Source organism: Alternaria metachromatica (assembly GCF_023757995.1).
Source record: "Alternaria metachromatica strain BMP 0045 chromosome Unknown scaffold_35, whole genome shotgun sequence".
NCBI classification, from domain to species: Eukaryota; Fungi; Ascomycota; class Dothideomycetes; order Pleosporales; family Pleosporaceae; genus Alternaria; species Alternaria metachromatica.
The window spans coordinates 20,548-35,401 of NW_026055526.1; the positions used below are offsets into that span (position 1 = coordinate 20,548).

General features: G+C 44.5%; 5 protein-coding genes across 5 annotated transcripts; 2 read left to right on the forward strand and 3 right to left on the reverse strand.

Annotated features, from left to right (window-relative positions):
* Positions 1-5,350: 5,350 nt before the first annotated feature.
* On the reverse strand, positions 5,351-6,489 carry J4E83_009617 (uncharacterized protein; the record flags this gene model as incomplete). Its single annotated transcript, XM_049336502.1, has 2 exons — positions 5,351-5,808; positions 5,856-6,489. The coding sequence occupies 2 exons, from the start codon at positions 6,487-6,489 to the stop codon at positions 5,351-5,353; spliced, it is 1,092 nt and encodes a 363-aa protein (XP_049184283.1).
* A 1,586-nt stretch (positions 6,490-8,075) lies between these two features.
* Positions 8,076-10,290, reverse strand: J4E83_009618 (uncharacterized protein; the record flags this gene model as incomplete). Its single annotated transcript, XM_049336503.1, has 5 exons — positions 8,076-8,686; positions 8,747-9,706; positions 9,765-9,875; positions 9,924-10,101; positions 10,150-10,290. 5 exons carry the CDS (start codon positions 10,288-10,290, stop codon positions 8,076-8,078), a joined length of 2,001 nt encoding a protein of 666 aa, XP_049184284.1.
* A 950-nt stretch (positions 10,291-11,240) lies between these two features.
* HH3V (histone H3-like centromeric protein hH3v) lies at positions 11,241-11,788 on the reverse strand (the record flags this gene model as incomplete). Its single annotated transcript, XM_049336504.1, has 3 exons — positions 11,241-11,456; positions 11,510-11,640; positions 11,695-11,788. The coding sequence occupies 3 exons, from the start codon at positions 11,786-11,788 to the stop codon at positions 11,241-11,243; spliced, it is 441 nt and encodes a 146-aa protein (XP_049184285.1).
* A 558-nt stretch (positions 11,789-12,346) lies between these two features.
* Positions 12,347-13,213, forward strand: J4E83_009620 (uncharacterized protein; the record flags this gene model as incomplete). Its single annotated transcript, XM_049336505.1, has 3 exons — positions 12,347-12,547; positions 12,599-12,980; positions 13,029-13,213. 3 exons carry the CDS (start codon positions 12,347-12,349, stop codon positions 13,211-13,213), a joined length of 768 nt encoding a protein of 255 aa, XP_049184286.1.
* A 510-nt stretch (positions 13,214-13,723) lies between these two features.
* On the forward strand, positions 13,724-14,716 carry J4E83_009621 (uncharacterized protein; the record flags this gene model as incomplete). The annotated part of the gene is made up of 1 exon (XM_049336506.1): positions 13,724-14,716. One exon carries the CDS (start codon positions 13,724-13,726, stop codon positions 14,714-14,716), a length of 993 nt encoding a protein of 330 aa, XP_049184287.1.
* Positions 14,717-14,854: the final 138 nt, after the last annotated feature.

Here is a 14,854-nt window from a genome sequence, read left to right on the forward strand (position 1 = left end):
TTATAGCTTTCTAAAAGATTACGCCTTTATATAATATAGTAATATAGCTATAAGATAATTAGTAAGTCTCTAGATTATTAGTAAAAGATACGTTTCTAGCAATTATTAGATTAAGTCTATTATAGTTACTATACTAGATTACATTATAGCGAGTATAATAAAGATACATAATTACTTACTCTATAGCTTTCTTATACTTATTACTTAGGTTTATAAAAAAGTATAAGAGCTTTAAGGTAGTATACGCTATATCTAGTTAAAGTATAATTACTATATAAAGTATAGAGCTAACTATTTTCTAGTATCTTTTAATCTTAGGCTTAGTTACTTCTCTAGTATTCTTAATTAGCTTCTCTAATAGTAGAGGCGTTAGAAGAAAAGATCTATCTCTAAGCTTAAACTTCTTAAGTATCTTATCTATATACGTATTATAAATAAGTGTAATTATCTTTAGATATTAGTCTCTAATTACATAAATACCTAAGAACTACTTTATATCTCTCTAATCTTAGATCTTGTACTTACTAGAGATCTAGGCCTATATAGCTATTACTTATTACTTTATATTCTTATAATAGAGTAATAAGATGTTATTAATATAAAAGAGAATAAGAATCTTACGTTCTTAATTAAAGAAGAGACAGAGCTCTTCTTAAGAAGCTATTATACTAATAGCTCTTAGCGTTTCTAAGAACTCTTTATACTATAATAGTAAAGAGTCTTATAATCTATAAAGCGCGCAGTTAAGCTATATATATAATTCTAGCTTTCTAAAGCTATCTAGTATCTTATAGATTACTAGATTCTCTACTATAATTTTTGCGTTAAGAAACGCTTCTATAATATTAAACTATTTAATCTCTAGATTACTCTAGGTAGTAATTGCTATTACAGCGTAAAAGAACTTTATAGTAAGTATTACTATATAAGTTATGTTAATTAAGTTCTTCTTCTAGAGATTACTATAAACTATAATTTAAGCTTTATATTTAAGAAGATAGCTATTCTAATTATACTTATAAGTCTACACCTATTTTAATAGAAGTAGCTAATCTTAGACTTTTAACCTATAGATTTCTGTCTAAGTTCTCTTCTTACTTAGCTAATTAATCTTTCTCTTAAAGGTATCTTTAAAGAGCGTACGCATTAAGTACTAGATTAGTTATTTCTATAACCTAGGCAGCTCTTAAAGATTATTATAGTATTAGTAAGTAGCTTTTAGCTTATACTTACTAAGCGTAGTAGCTATAATAATAGAGTTTATAGTCTTATAGCTAGCTTAATTATTCTAGTCTTCTTAAAGACTAGAAAGGTAGGTCTTATAAAAGTTAATCTAGGCTTACTTATTAACTAAGCCTGTAATTACTATATTTACGCTACCTACGCTATTACTTTCTAGTTAATTACTAGGCTAAGTAAGCTATTTACTCTTACTTTTTAGGCGTCTTAATAGTTAATAGACATTTATAGAAAAAGAGCGCTTAGGCTCTTTATCTATAACTCTTCTACTATAGCACGTTCTAGAGAATTTAGCTATTAGCTAATTCTATAGCTACGTTAATTATTAAGAGAAGGCTACTAATTTAGATAGCCTACTTCTTAGTCTCTTTAGCGCTTACTCTAGTTAAGCTAGTCTCTTATCTATTCTTATAGAACTAGAGTCTATTACAATAAGCTTAATAAATAAAGTTAGATCTTCTAATCTATATATAGAAGGCTCTCTACTCTTAGGCTCTAATAGGTTAGCTCTCTTAGGCGTATACACTACTCTTTAACTATTAGAAACTCTATAATTACTTTAATTACCTATCTCTAAAATCTTACGCTTAGGCGTAGGTTCTAAGGTAGCAAGTCTAGTAGAAAGCTACTAATTATTAGAAATTTCTAATAAAACACTAGCTTTATATTCTATCTCTATTAAATTAATAGAGCTTTAATTATATTTAATAGGTAGGCTAATCTTATTACTTTAATTATAGTCTACGTTACCTCTAAGATCTTACTTAGTAGTTAATAGCTCTACTATACTTACTATTTAATTAATAGAAAAAATATTAAACTTCTCTATAAGATTATCTAGCTTACTATTATTAAGCATTTTAATCTACTTAATTACTTAATCTCTAGTAGGCTTCTCTTTACGCTTACCTTAATAGAACTTCTACTTATTAAAGGTAACGTTGTAAGTTATAATTACTTAATTAATTACTAGTACCTATATATAATATATGTTAGAAGCTTAATAGCTAATAAGATATTCTATATAGCTATAAGGCTTAACTTTAAAGTCTTAATAGTGCTTTCTAGCTACGCAATTACTATTAAGTAGATACGCTTAATAGCTATAAGTATAGATTCTACTCTAATCTAAGCAAAGATTAGTAGCTTAGTGCCTAATCTTAGGTAGCTAATAATATTAGAAGTATTTTCTAAACTATTTATATAATACCTAATCTAGAAATTAATAGCTATAAAGCTATAATAGACTTATTTTATAGAGTTAAGCTGCTGTATTTATAATTACTAGCTAGAGCCTAGCTAGAAGATTAGCGCTTATACGTATCTTAATTAACTTAGTAATAAGCTCTTAGCTAGCTCTCTCTACTAAGCTATTAGGCTTATAAATATATAGTAAAGGCGTTATAATTATAATTCTCTTCTCTTTAGCCTATTTCTTATATCTTAAGTACTCTCTCTAAGGCAATGTTGTAGTATTATTATTCTAATAGATTTTTACAATCTTCTACTAATAGCAGCGCTTAACTATAGCTATAAAGCTTATAATAACTTCTATTATAGAGTCTAGCGTCTTATTCTTTAGGTTATAATTATATAGCTTACCTAAATAATTCTTCTTAATAATTAGAGCCTATTTATTAAGTGTATAGCTTATAAAGAAGTTAAATAAGTTCTATAATACTCTAAAGAAGAGACGTAGTAATAGCTTACAAGAATAATAAGAGATTCTTTAAGATATATAGATAGTAGCGTAATTATTACATTTACTACACTATATACCTATAATCTCTATATTCTAGGTAGCTTTAATAAGAGCCTTAAGAGCTTACTTACCTAGATAGCTAGATCTTTAGTGCTAAAGATTAGTGTTGCTAGTGCGTAATTATAGAACTTATAAATAGGTAATAGTATTTATAACTATAGAATTAGAAGAATAGATAAAAAAGTTATATTTAATAAATAAGAGGTTAAATCTATACTTAAGAGTTATAAGAATAATAGACACCTCTAGCGTACCTATTCTAATTATATAATTATAGCTTATATACTATATACTACTATTTCTAAGAAGCTTCTCTAAGATAATATTAGTATAGAAACTAGAGATAATCTTAACACTAGTAAGCGTAAGATTAGCTTTTCTAGGTTCTTTAGAGGTGCTAAGAATAAGACAAAGTATATAATTACTAATACTAATTACTAGAAGAATCTAGCTATCTATCTTAACTATTTCTTTATTAGTTTTAATAAAAGAATTAGACTTAATTAAAGCTTTATTATTAACTAAGTAGACTATAGCTCTACTATTAAGAATTATACTAGCTAAGAGCGTGTAAGGCTTAAAGCCTATACTAAAGATAAAAGGCCTAAACTTAGTAATTAACTTTTTAGAGCAAATAATTATTAAGACTATATTACCTAGATACTTAGAAGCTAGAGCGCTTATCTTCTAGCTAGATTACTTAACTTTCTTACGTAAGCTACTTTACTTCTCTTTATAATAGCGCTTCTAGATCTTTTACTTATCTTAAGCTAAGAGTTCTATTAGTAGAACGCTTAGTAGTCTAAATCTAGTAATTATAGTCTATAATTAGTAATATAAAATAGGCTTCTACTTATACTTTACGTTAGGTTTATAGAAGTAAGACTTAGACAGTAAGCTTAACTACTTCTTACCTAACTTAGTAGAAGTAAAGAGTTAACTTATAATAGTATTAAAGATTATATTAGCTTTTCTCTTTCTAGTAGTAATTAATATTTTCTAAAGAATAACGCTAAATACTTTACTAAGATTATTAAGGCTTAACGTATTCTTCTTAAGAGCTATAGTAAATAATTAATTATATTACTACTAGTAGGCCTACTTAAGGTTAAACTTCTTAACTATAGTAAGAAAGTTAGTAATTATAAGAGGTTTTTTAACCTCTAAGAGCTTAAAGATTTTTACCTTCTAGTAAAGTATTAACTAGTTATTAAACTACTTCTTAGTAGTTTCTCTCTAGATCTTCTTAAGATAAGTGTAATACTTTATGTAAACTATATATTGCGTAGTCTAATTAGTAGAAGTAAGTATAGTCTTAAAAGTCTTTATAAGAAACTAGACTATTCTTCTATTATTACTTATAGTTATAAGTAATAAGTAATTAGGCGTAATAGTACGTATAATCTAGGTCTTAACATTATTAATCTTCTTACTCTTTCTTAACTACTACTTAGACTTATAGTTCTAGTAGGCTATAAGTATAGTACTATTCTTAGTTTTATAATTATAATCTTATAAGAAAGTATTATACTTATAAGTAGCTTTATTATACTTATTTTTTTAATTTTTAGTTAGCTTTATAGAGAGAGAAGCTAGAGCTATAAGCTCTAGAACTAAAAGGTTAGAGAACTTAAGCTTCTAAGTATCTATATATTTAATATCTAGAAGATTAGAATTAATCTCTTTTTAGATACCTTTCTTATTATAGTGTTACTTAAGAAGCGCAAACTAGATATTCTAGTTAGATTACTTTTTAAGAAGCACGCTTATAGCTATAATAGCTATATTATAATTACTTATATCTATAAAGTTAGAGCGTAGAATTAATATAGAGATATAGAGAATAATAAAGAGGTAAGTAGTAATTAAGTAATTACGTAGAAAGAGTTTTAATTGCAGAATATTTAGAAAGAGTAGAGTAAAAATAAGATTAACTAATCTTATCTTCTAGTAAGCTTTAATGTGTAGTAAGAATTAGTTTTATAATTAAGTAGCTAGGCTTATAACTATTAGAGCTAGAGATAATTAATAATTAGAAATAATTAAGTATATTATAATTAATCTACTATAAAAGAAAGTTAGGATAAAATCCCTAGTTATATACTTAAGAGCTAAGCGATTACGTGTCTGCGATTAAGCGATCACAACTGCTCTCCAACTTCGACAGCATGACCTATCCAGGGCCGATGCGCGAGATGACACGGCCAGTAGTGACCGCAGCGATGAAGCCGGAGATCACGACAGGACAGAGATGAGCCATTGTGAGAAGTGGGGACTCGCCACGCAGCTGCTGGAGCATTTGGATGAAGTAATAAACCCAAATACCTGCAACTGTGGTTAGTCATGCGCTCAAAGGTATCTGGAAAGGCGACTCTTACCGAAAGCGGCCCAGCCACAGGCTATGCAAGTCAACACGAACGAGACATCCGTGCTGAGAGCATCAAATGGGATGAGAGGCTTCTTGGCGACTTTAATCTCGATCCAAAAGAAAAGCGGAAAGAGAAGAAGGCCGACTATTAGCAGGACGTAGATGTAGGGGTGTCCCCATCCAAAACCAGGCGCTTGGTTCCAGGCGAAGTTGAACAGGATCATGGCGGTAATGCCCACACTTGCACCGAGTAGGTCAAGCTCACGAACTCGTTCCCTGTGCGAGAGATTGCGAACTTCCGGATCGAGCGGTACTGAGGGGAGGATGAAGATCGACAAAATGGCAAGGCAGAACAGCGCAATACCGAACGTCCAGAATGCCCATGGCCACCATAAGAGCGCCCAGAGACCAGCGAACGCGCCGCCAGCTATACCACCACCTATATGACGTTAGGCAATATCCATAAGACAATGGGCAAATACATACCGGGTGCGCATGCTCCAAATAGCGAGAACACCATATCCTTCCTCTTCCCCTCGTTGTACGTCGCGCCTAGTAGGCCAAGCGCATTGGGCAGTAAAATTGCCGGTCCAATACCTCCCAGCACGCGCGAGAAGATGAAAAGCACCTGGCCGCCATTGCCTTCGATATAAACGCTGCAGCCGGCTACTATCATCCAGACGCCGAACCAGATATAGCCGATGATCAACATGTTTTTGTATCCGAAGAGATCTCCACAACGGCCAGATAACAGGATGAAGGTTCCGACTGTCAACGAATAACCCGCTATTAGCCAGGACAGAACGCCGGGGTCGGTGATACCAAGATCGGATCCAATGATGTGCAAGATGTTGAGAGTGCCGAGCAGACCTGCTTGTGTAACGAACTGAGCAGAGCAGAGCAAGCCAACAAAGAAAGCTTCGCGGAGTGGAGACATGGTCTCTGCGATTGACTTCGTCTTTGCGAGTTCCAAGTCCTGCTGCTGCTTGGAAGCATGCGCAGAATGCGCAGAGTTGTGGCGGCCCATGTTTTCTTGGGAGTCGCTGTCGTCGAAGTCCTGGTCCGAGGTAGACGAAAGCTTCCCGCCTGCTGGCTCTAAAGAGCCTCTTGGTTCCTCCATTTCGAGATTGTTCGACGACGTGACCGAGGAAAGCGCCTGCTGGAGTGTGTCTTCTCGAGACTACCGTGAAACGCTCTTGCTATCGCGACAGATCGTGAATGTGAACTTGTGCTGGATGAACTTCAAATTCTGCGCCTACGTTGTTTTGGCTGTGAGTTCCGAGATGGTACCGCGATGACGACAGTGCTCGTTGATTCTCAACGACGCGCCTCGAAGCGGAGGCAGGCGATGTCTGTGTAAAAATGACTACCGCGATTCGAAGAGCGTGTAGAAGTATGTGTGCAAAGGTGACCACAGCGCGATGCGCGTCCTAGTTTGGCGCCCATCGCTCCTGACATTTTTCTGAGCAATCTTCAACGTTCTTTACGTGAGCGCGGAATTGCGTCTGTCAGGCAAAGAAAAGCGGGTCGGCCGAGCTTCAGCCGCGGTCAAAGTCAGGATCTGATAACGCGCAAAGACGTTTTTCTTCGGAAAAAGCGGGCTTCGATTCAGCACCCAAAGATCTAGATTTGGCTACGGATTTATGAGCGCTTGTGATGCTAAGTAAGCCACACAATAAGCATGTGTAACATGACCGCGGAAGACGGCCGTTTGGACCTTTTGCAAAGGCCGCTAAAACATTCATCCGCAGGCGCGAATGCGCAGGTTTCGCTGTGCGATCCTCACCGCAGTCTGAGTCAAAGGCGCACTCGATTCTTTCTGTACGATGTCCACGCAAGATCATGCGACTATCTACCGCCTCTTATCCTCATAAACCCTCACCCCAAGAACCTTCCAGACAGCCCAACTATGCCCCCCAACCCATATCGGCCCACCCCTCCAAAGCGGCAACACATCCTCCCTCCCCCTCCTCCTCTTAACAACAGGCTCCTCCCACTCCCCCTGCTGAAACCGCTCAACATCATCCCTCCTAACAGTATGCGTCCTTGCACTCGCCGCCATCGTCCAAAACCCCACCACATGCCCCTGATCGATCTTATGTTTCAACCAGCCCTTGCCTTTATTTTCCTCGACGCTATTATTGAGAAGAGATAGCAGCTCGGTGCAAGTATAGTCGGCTTTTCCCTTTGGTAGAGTGACGGAGCTCAATTGTGTGCGGTGGGCTGAAGCGGGGATCTTGTCGACGACGATGGGGGACCAGAGGAAGGGGAAGGGCGCGTACATGAGCCGGAGAGATAGGCTCAGGAGGACTGCGACGGGGAAGTCTAGGCCGATTGATACGCCTGCGCGGAGGGCGGATCCGAAGGTAAGCCGGGGTGGGGATGTGGGCGTTGAGAAGAAGAGGAGGTGTCTCTGGAACGCGGAGTATGTGGGACGAGACATGGTCATGGGTTCACGTCTGCTTGGAGAGCTTGCGACGCGTCGAGGTCGTTGAGAATGTGCATATCTGCGAGACAAAGGTACGGTTTCGCGTGTTGAAGTCATGACGTCACGCGCATCCAATGCACCAGTGCATAATGTGATGATGTGGAACAGGCCAGTATCTATGTATTTCTTGCCTAGAGCACATACAAGCACTACAATACCACAGTTATCGTGTGAGCATAATTGTGATTTTCATATTGTCGCTACTATTTTGCCATCGATTATAGCATCACCAAACTTCCTACAACCGCAGCAATCATCGCACTGCCCAAAACGCTCGCGGAGAGACCACCGGACGCAGCCGCGGTGTAAGTCGGCATGGGCATGCCCGTACCAGAAGGTGTACTTCCGTTGGTCGATGTGCCGTTACCAGCTAGATCTGGGAACAGATAGCTAGTATTGGCATCGACAACGATCCAGTTTCGCACCAGGGCCGTTCCATTCATAACCGACTCCCACTGCTCCGCTGTGCATTGGCCGGGATCAAGAACGTAGCATTGCGTGCCTTCGTCGACAATGGGTTCGTTGGTGATGTTGTACACGTCACTTGGTCCTTCGCTGGCGTAGTCGGGGGTCTCGGTCGTAGAGATGTTGCCGGTGCTGATGTCGCGGTTGAAGAGAGCGCGTGTAAAGATCTTGTATGCGGTTTCCGGTTGGTAGGCTGGTACTTCATGACCAGCTTCGTACACTCGCGTAAAGGATAGATTGCCGTATTGACGCACTTGGCCACCGATGTAGGTATCGTTCACGACGACAGGCGCGTATCCAGCATCCGCGAATGAAGTGGCGTTGTCGTAGGGGATAGCAAGCGAGAGCAGTTCACCACCGTACCCTAAACGTTGCAGAGTGTCAGTTCATGTCTCAAACGCAGCCTTCTTGGGGCAATACTGACAATTGCAGGCATAGTCTCGGTCACCATACACCAATGTGACCTTGATACCTTCTTCGAGAAGATACGCTAGATCCTCCTTCCAACCTGGACGTGGATAATCGCCAATACCTCGGAATGCCCGCGACACGGCCGAGTTCGATTGAGTCCAGTTGAGAGGTACACCAAGTCCATGCTGTACATGTGGCTGATTCAGCCAGCCTTGATACCATGGTGGTGGGAAAGCAGCTGCACCGGGGGCGGAGATGTCGTAGTAGTTGAGGTCGGTGTCGAAGTAAGGATCACGGATCGTTTCGGAACAGAATGTCTCTGCCGCCTCACATACTTCGTTGACGGTCTCGTTGTAGCCTTGGTTAGTAGGATCGTATACAAGGCTGATGTTGCGACATTCTTCAATTTGATCAAGACAGCCTCCCTCCTTGTATAGGTTGTCGAGCACTTCCTCATAGCGCGACTCGTTCACAGCCTTGATACCGTATGTGTTGTTGTACTGCATCCTTGGGTAAGCCGGCCATTGGACGTAACGATCAATGCAGCCATTAATGATAAGTAGAGTGTCGAGGTGTAAGAGATGTGTCTGTCCGGCCTCGCTCCACGTCCCGTTCTCGATCTTCTCGTTCTGCTCCTGGAAGTAAGCTGCAAACGCTGGTCCATAACGACCTCCGTAAGATTCTGTCGCAATAGAGATTCTGTCATCATTTGGCTTGTGCTCAGGAAATTCCTGGAACCAGACTTGGGCGAAGTTCCAGAGCGCTCGTGCAGAGTTCTCAGTACCGCGTGTGGTGAGGTTGGAGTTTTCGCTAGGGTAGGTGCCGACATAGAAGCTGTTGTTTTGAGGAGGAACAGGGCCGTTGCCGAAGTCTACAACCTCAAGATCGCCGGTGTCTAGATTGGTGGTGATGTTGACCAGGCTGTCATAGCTCATGCCAACCTGAACGGGCTGGTCGAGGTAAAGCATGTTGACTGTGTTCGTTAGGCGTGATACTTGAAAGACCAACTGCTACAATTGGGACTAACTCACCTTCGTTGTTCCATGACCATTCGTTCAGATAGGTACTGTTGGAGTCGGCACCGATGAAGCATGGCCCGTTCTCACGCAAAAGTCCAACAAAGGAACTGGAGCCAGGTCCACCTGATAGTGTCAGTCCACGTCGCAATGCGTCCTTCCCAAGCTGCCTACCATTCATCCAGATCGAGAGAGGGGCATTGGCAGGATCTTTCCTCGATTCAAAGAACCAAAAATAGGTGTTGATCTCGTAGGTTTGGTTCTCGACACCGAGATCGGCAAGTGCTCCAGCTGGGAGGTGAACATAGCCGGAGAAGCTTCGGACTCCTTCCGTGGTTTCACAGAGGTCGGTCTGGGGTCATTAGTATATGGATCAAGCACTGTGAGGAGGATGGCCTACCTCCTTGTATGAGATCGTGACTCCCTCATCAAGTTGCGATTCAAGAACGGTCACGCCCTCTGGTGTCGGAGGAAACTGGCCATTGATAAGCCCACTCAGAAGCCCAGCTGCTCCAAGAAGCGACAGCCTGAATGCAACCATGATTGCTGTGGTAAGAGGAGATCGAGCTCTTCAATCTGCTGCGGGCAGAGGCTACGGAAGTACCACAAGTGCCAACTTTATAGACAGTTCTTGACATTGGGGTACCTTGACTCGTCTGCCTGGCAACCATGTACAAGCCTGCATGTGCCTGCATGTCAGACAATGAGCTTCCTGGTTGAGCTATAGCGCGTGTATCGCCGCAGCGGCACCGACCTGAGGCAGCCAGTTCATGACGTCGAATGGCATTCTAGCGAAGTGATACGGGCGGGGACAATGCATAGCCAAGGCTGCCAAGGAGGCTTTGCGTCACTTGTTTATTCGGTAATGTCTTAGTTGTTCGGCTACCGGATGCGGAGGAGAGTTGGATCTTTGCTGCGAAGCGTATGTGGAAGGTGATGAGGGTTGCCGGCGATAAGAAGCCAACGTTCCGGAAATGGCGGGGGGAGCTTTCGTCGGCGGTGTTCCGCGCTCCTCCAGCTGATCGAGCTCTTCGCACGCTACGAAGACGATAATAGCCAAGCCCTGGTCGACGTACAAGCAACTCAAGCAAGAAACGGCGGACGACTGCCAATGCCTCTAACTATACTGGTAGTCAGCGTCTGATTGGAGTCGTTCCCCAAAGGATTCACGCCATCCAGGTCGAAGTCAAGAAACGGGAGACGTGGAATTTCTGTTCCATTTGATCATCCAAAATACTGATATACAGGGATGTAGTTGTAACTCGGTAGTCGGTATGCTACACGTATATGAACAATAATCAATAACAATCCTGGGGACAAGCCTCATGCGAGTAAACTCTGCGCCACGAAACGCCAATCGCAATTGTTTCCCAAAAGCAGCCTCTCTGGTATGCACACGAATTCCAGATCGCAAACAATACGCGCCACTTCCTCCAAACTCGGTACCAACAGAAGTGAAGATTGGGTATCTGCCAAAACAACGGTGCCAGGTCAAACCGGCGCACCCCAAGCTGCTCGCAGGCGACGCGCGAGTTGAATGTCCTTTTGCTGTATGGTAACGCGCTTGGCATGAATGGCGCAGAGGTTGGCGTCGTGGAAGAGGTTGACGAGGAAGGCTTCGGTGGCTTCTTGAAGGGCGACGATGGCTTGACTCTGCCATCTGTTGGGGCCGTCTTCGGTTGTGACTGTTTGCGCGATCTCGCGGACCTGGAGGCACGTTAGCTGACTGTCGCCAGAATGTCTGTATGGAGTGTCCGTACGAGGCGCTGGAATGGGAGCTTCAGGAGCAGCAGGTCGGTCGACTTCTGGTAGCGCTTGATCTCACGGAGAGCGACGGTGCCGGGCTTGTAGCGCTTCTTTGCGCGATCGGGAGCGGGTCCTGCTTGTCCAACTGCGCAATGGTCAGCTGGGATGCGCAGGCTTGCCTATTCGGCGCACTACGTACGTCTCTTGCCCGACTCCTTCCTTCCTCCGACACTCGCTCGTCCACCTCGCGACGGTCGCGCCTTGTTCTTTCTGGTGGGAGATTTGGGAGACATGTTGGTTTTGGTGTGTAAGGATATCGCGCGGTGTGTCGGGGACCAGGTGGATCAATTGGAGCGTGGGATTGGCGACGAGGGAGGGATCACGGCGCGTGCACGGCGCGAAAAGTCGCGAAGCTCAAGCGCGTCAAGATCAACAAGACGAACGGTTGGCACGTCGTCGTCAGGTATATCGATGAGATGGCGTACGAGGGTCGCGGTAGTGAACGGGGCACGGGCGCATCGTCCTTCGCGATTCTGACCGTCTGCCGACGCGACTGGGACGAGGGGCTGGTGCTGTGGCTGGTTCGCATTCACCCAGGGTAGGAGCTTGGACCCCGACTCCCGGCGTGCGGAAGGTGCGATCGCGTGCTGTTAGTCCTAGCGCCTTGGCGGACCATCGGACAAGTTACGTAGCCACATGGGCCCCATCGTTCACACGCTCGGAAAGCGGCTGCGTTTGCTGAGCGACACTTGGCCTTTCGCTGCTTACTTAGGTATCTGAGTGCAGGCGCTGCAACCTGCCTCTTTCCCTCATTCTTCATCCTGTGTTATCCCTAGAGCGCTCAACCCACCATGGCGAATGTTCTGCAAGGCGGGGACGGCATGATGGGAGGGGCCGGAGGCTTTCCGCTCGAGCAGTGGTTTTACGAAATGCCCGTGTGCACGCGCTGGTGGATGACGGCGGCGCTGAGTGCCAGTGTGCTGGTGCAGTGCCATATCATCTCGCCCTTCCAGCTCTTCTACAGCGTGCGCACCGTCTTCTTCAAGAGCCAGGTACTACCACTACTACCACTGCGTTGTTCCAGCCCGTACTGACGTGCATAGTACTGGCGACTGCTCACCACCTTCTTCTACTTCGGCCCACTCAGCCTCGACCTCCTCTACCACATCTTCTTCCTCCAGCGATACGCGCGCCTGCTCGAGGAATCGTCCGGCCGCTCCACGGCACACTTCGCATGGCTACTCACATTCGCTTCGACGCTGCTCCTCTGCATCGCGCCCATGTTCTCCATGGCCTTTCTCGGCTCGGCTCTGTCCAGCACCCTCATCTACATCTGGAGCAGGAAGAACCCAGACACCATGCTCAGTTTCCTTGGCCTGCTGGTCTTCAAGGCGCCCTACCTGCCCTGGGTGCTCTTGGCCTTTTCGCTCATCATGCATGGGACGGTGCCCAAGGATGAGATGTGCGGCATCGTGGTCGGCCACAGTACGTCTGCGCTCCCAGCTCTTGTTGACAACAACTAACCCACTCCAGTCTGGTACTATTTCAACGACATCTACCCGCCGCTGCACAACAACCACAGCCCTCTCGATCCTCCCGCGTGGTGGCTCCGCCTGATCGAAGGGCCGCCTGCTCCGGCAGAAGAGACTGCCGAGGACGAGGCGCCGAACAATATGGACGCAGGCGGCGAGGACAATGCCGCAGAGGCGGAGCGATAAACGCAATCGTGACAACGTGCATTTACATCTGGCGTTTGGCGAAGACTCACGGATTTGAGATACCCTAGCTGTCTTTGGAGCATTGTTAGCTGCATTGGTTTTGTAGGTACATACATGAGACACCCACCCGTACAACGTGCTACCCTGCCCACGGGATCTTTAGATGTTCATCTCCGGCTGTGTTTTTGTGGTTATCCAATCAAGACGGGCAACGTGCTCTTTGACAGAGGCTCAAGTTGAGGTCGGCTACCCAGCTCCTGCCTATCGTGGCGTAGCACCTTCCTTTCTGGGCTAGCATCGCTATGGACCTGCATATCGTCGCTCACGCTCTACAGGGTCTCGATCAAGCATCGTGGCGACGAAACGGCCATGGCCGATACCGCCAGAACTATTGGTCGACATCGGTGCCGTTCCCAGCTGCTTATAACATCGCATGTCCTCTCCGTGAGCATAACAACAAGCTTCTTTTCTGCTTCACTTCGACCCAGCCCGATAACTTCAACGTCCAAGATGGCACCATCGAAGTCGCTTCTACCTCTCCTTGCGGCAGTACCCTATGCTTCCGCTTGGGGCTCCCTCGGTCACACCGCAGTGGCATACATGGCACAGAATCTCGTCTCCCACAAGACGGCCAAGTTTGCGCAGACCCTCTTGAACGACACCTCATCCGCATATCTCGCCAATGTGGCTACCTGGGCTGATAGCTTCCGCTCTGAGCCGGAGGGGAAGTTCAGCTCAGTGCTCCACTACATCGATGCGCTCGACAACCCGCCTGAGAGCTGCAATATCGACTACGAGCGCGACTGTCCTGAGGAGGGTTGCATCGTTTCCGCCATCGCCAACTACTCTAGCCGCGCTTTCCAGAAATCAGTCGGCATCGTAGAACAGCAAAGAGCCCTGAAATGGGTCATTCACTTCGTCGGCGACGTTCACCAACCACTCCACGTAGAGAACATCGCCGTAGGTGGTAACCTCATCAACGTCACCTTCAATGGCGCGCGGACGAACCTGCATTCCATCTGGGATACAGCAATCCCGCAAAAGGCCTACGGCAACTTCTCACAAGCCAATGCATTGGCCCTAGCCAACAACCTCACCGCGGAAGTGAAGCATGGCAAGTTCAAGAAGGAGAGCAAGACGTGGCTCAAGGGACTGAAGGCGAAGGATGCAGTCAGCAGCTCCATGACTTGGGCGCGCGACGCCAACAAGTTCGTGTGCTCCACTGTCATTCCCAACGGCCCTGATGCAGTGTTCGCGCAAGAGCTGTCAGGAGCCTACTGGGACACTGCTATTCCTGTCGTTACGAAGCAACTCGCAAAGGCGGGGTACAGACTTGCCGCGTGGCTGGATGCTCTCGTCGAACTCAACGAGAAGAAGGGTCATGGAAAGTGGGAACGGGAGACGAAGAGGGCGGTCACCCTGCAGCCATGGCAGGAGGAAGCGAGACAGGCTCGACGCGAATTTGGGCCTGACTGCGGTTGCGGCGAGGATCATGCGCACTAGAGGACTATGTTAGATGATTTGGATGGACTTGTACAGTGGAAGGATGTAGATTATGAAGAGTGGACGGCAAGACGAGATTATGAGATGTTGAGATGATGAACACGAGATAATTTGATTAGACAGTGAGAGCTCATACAA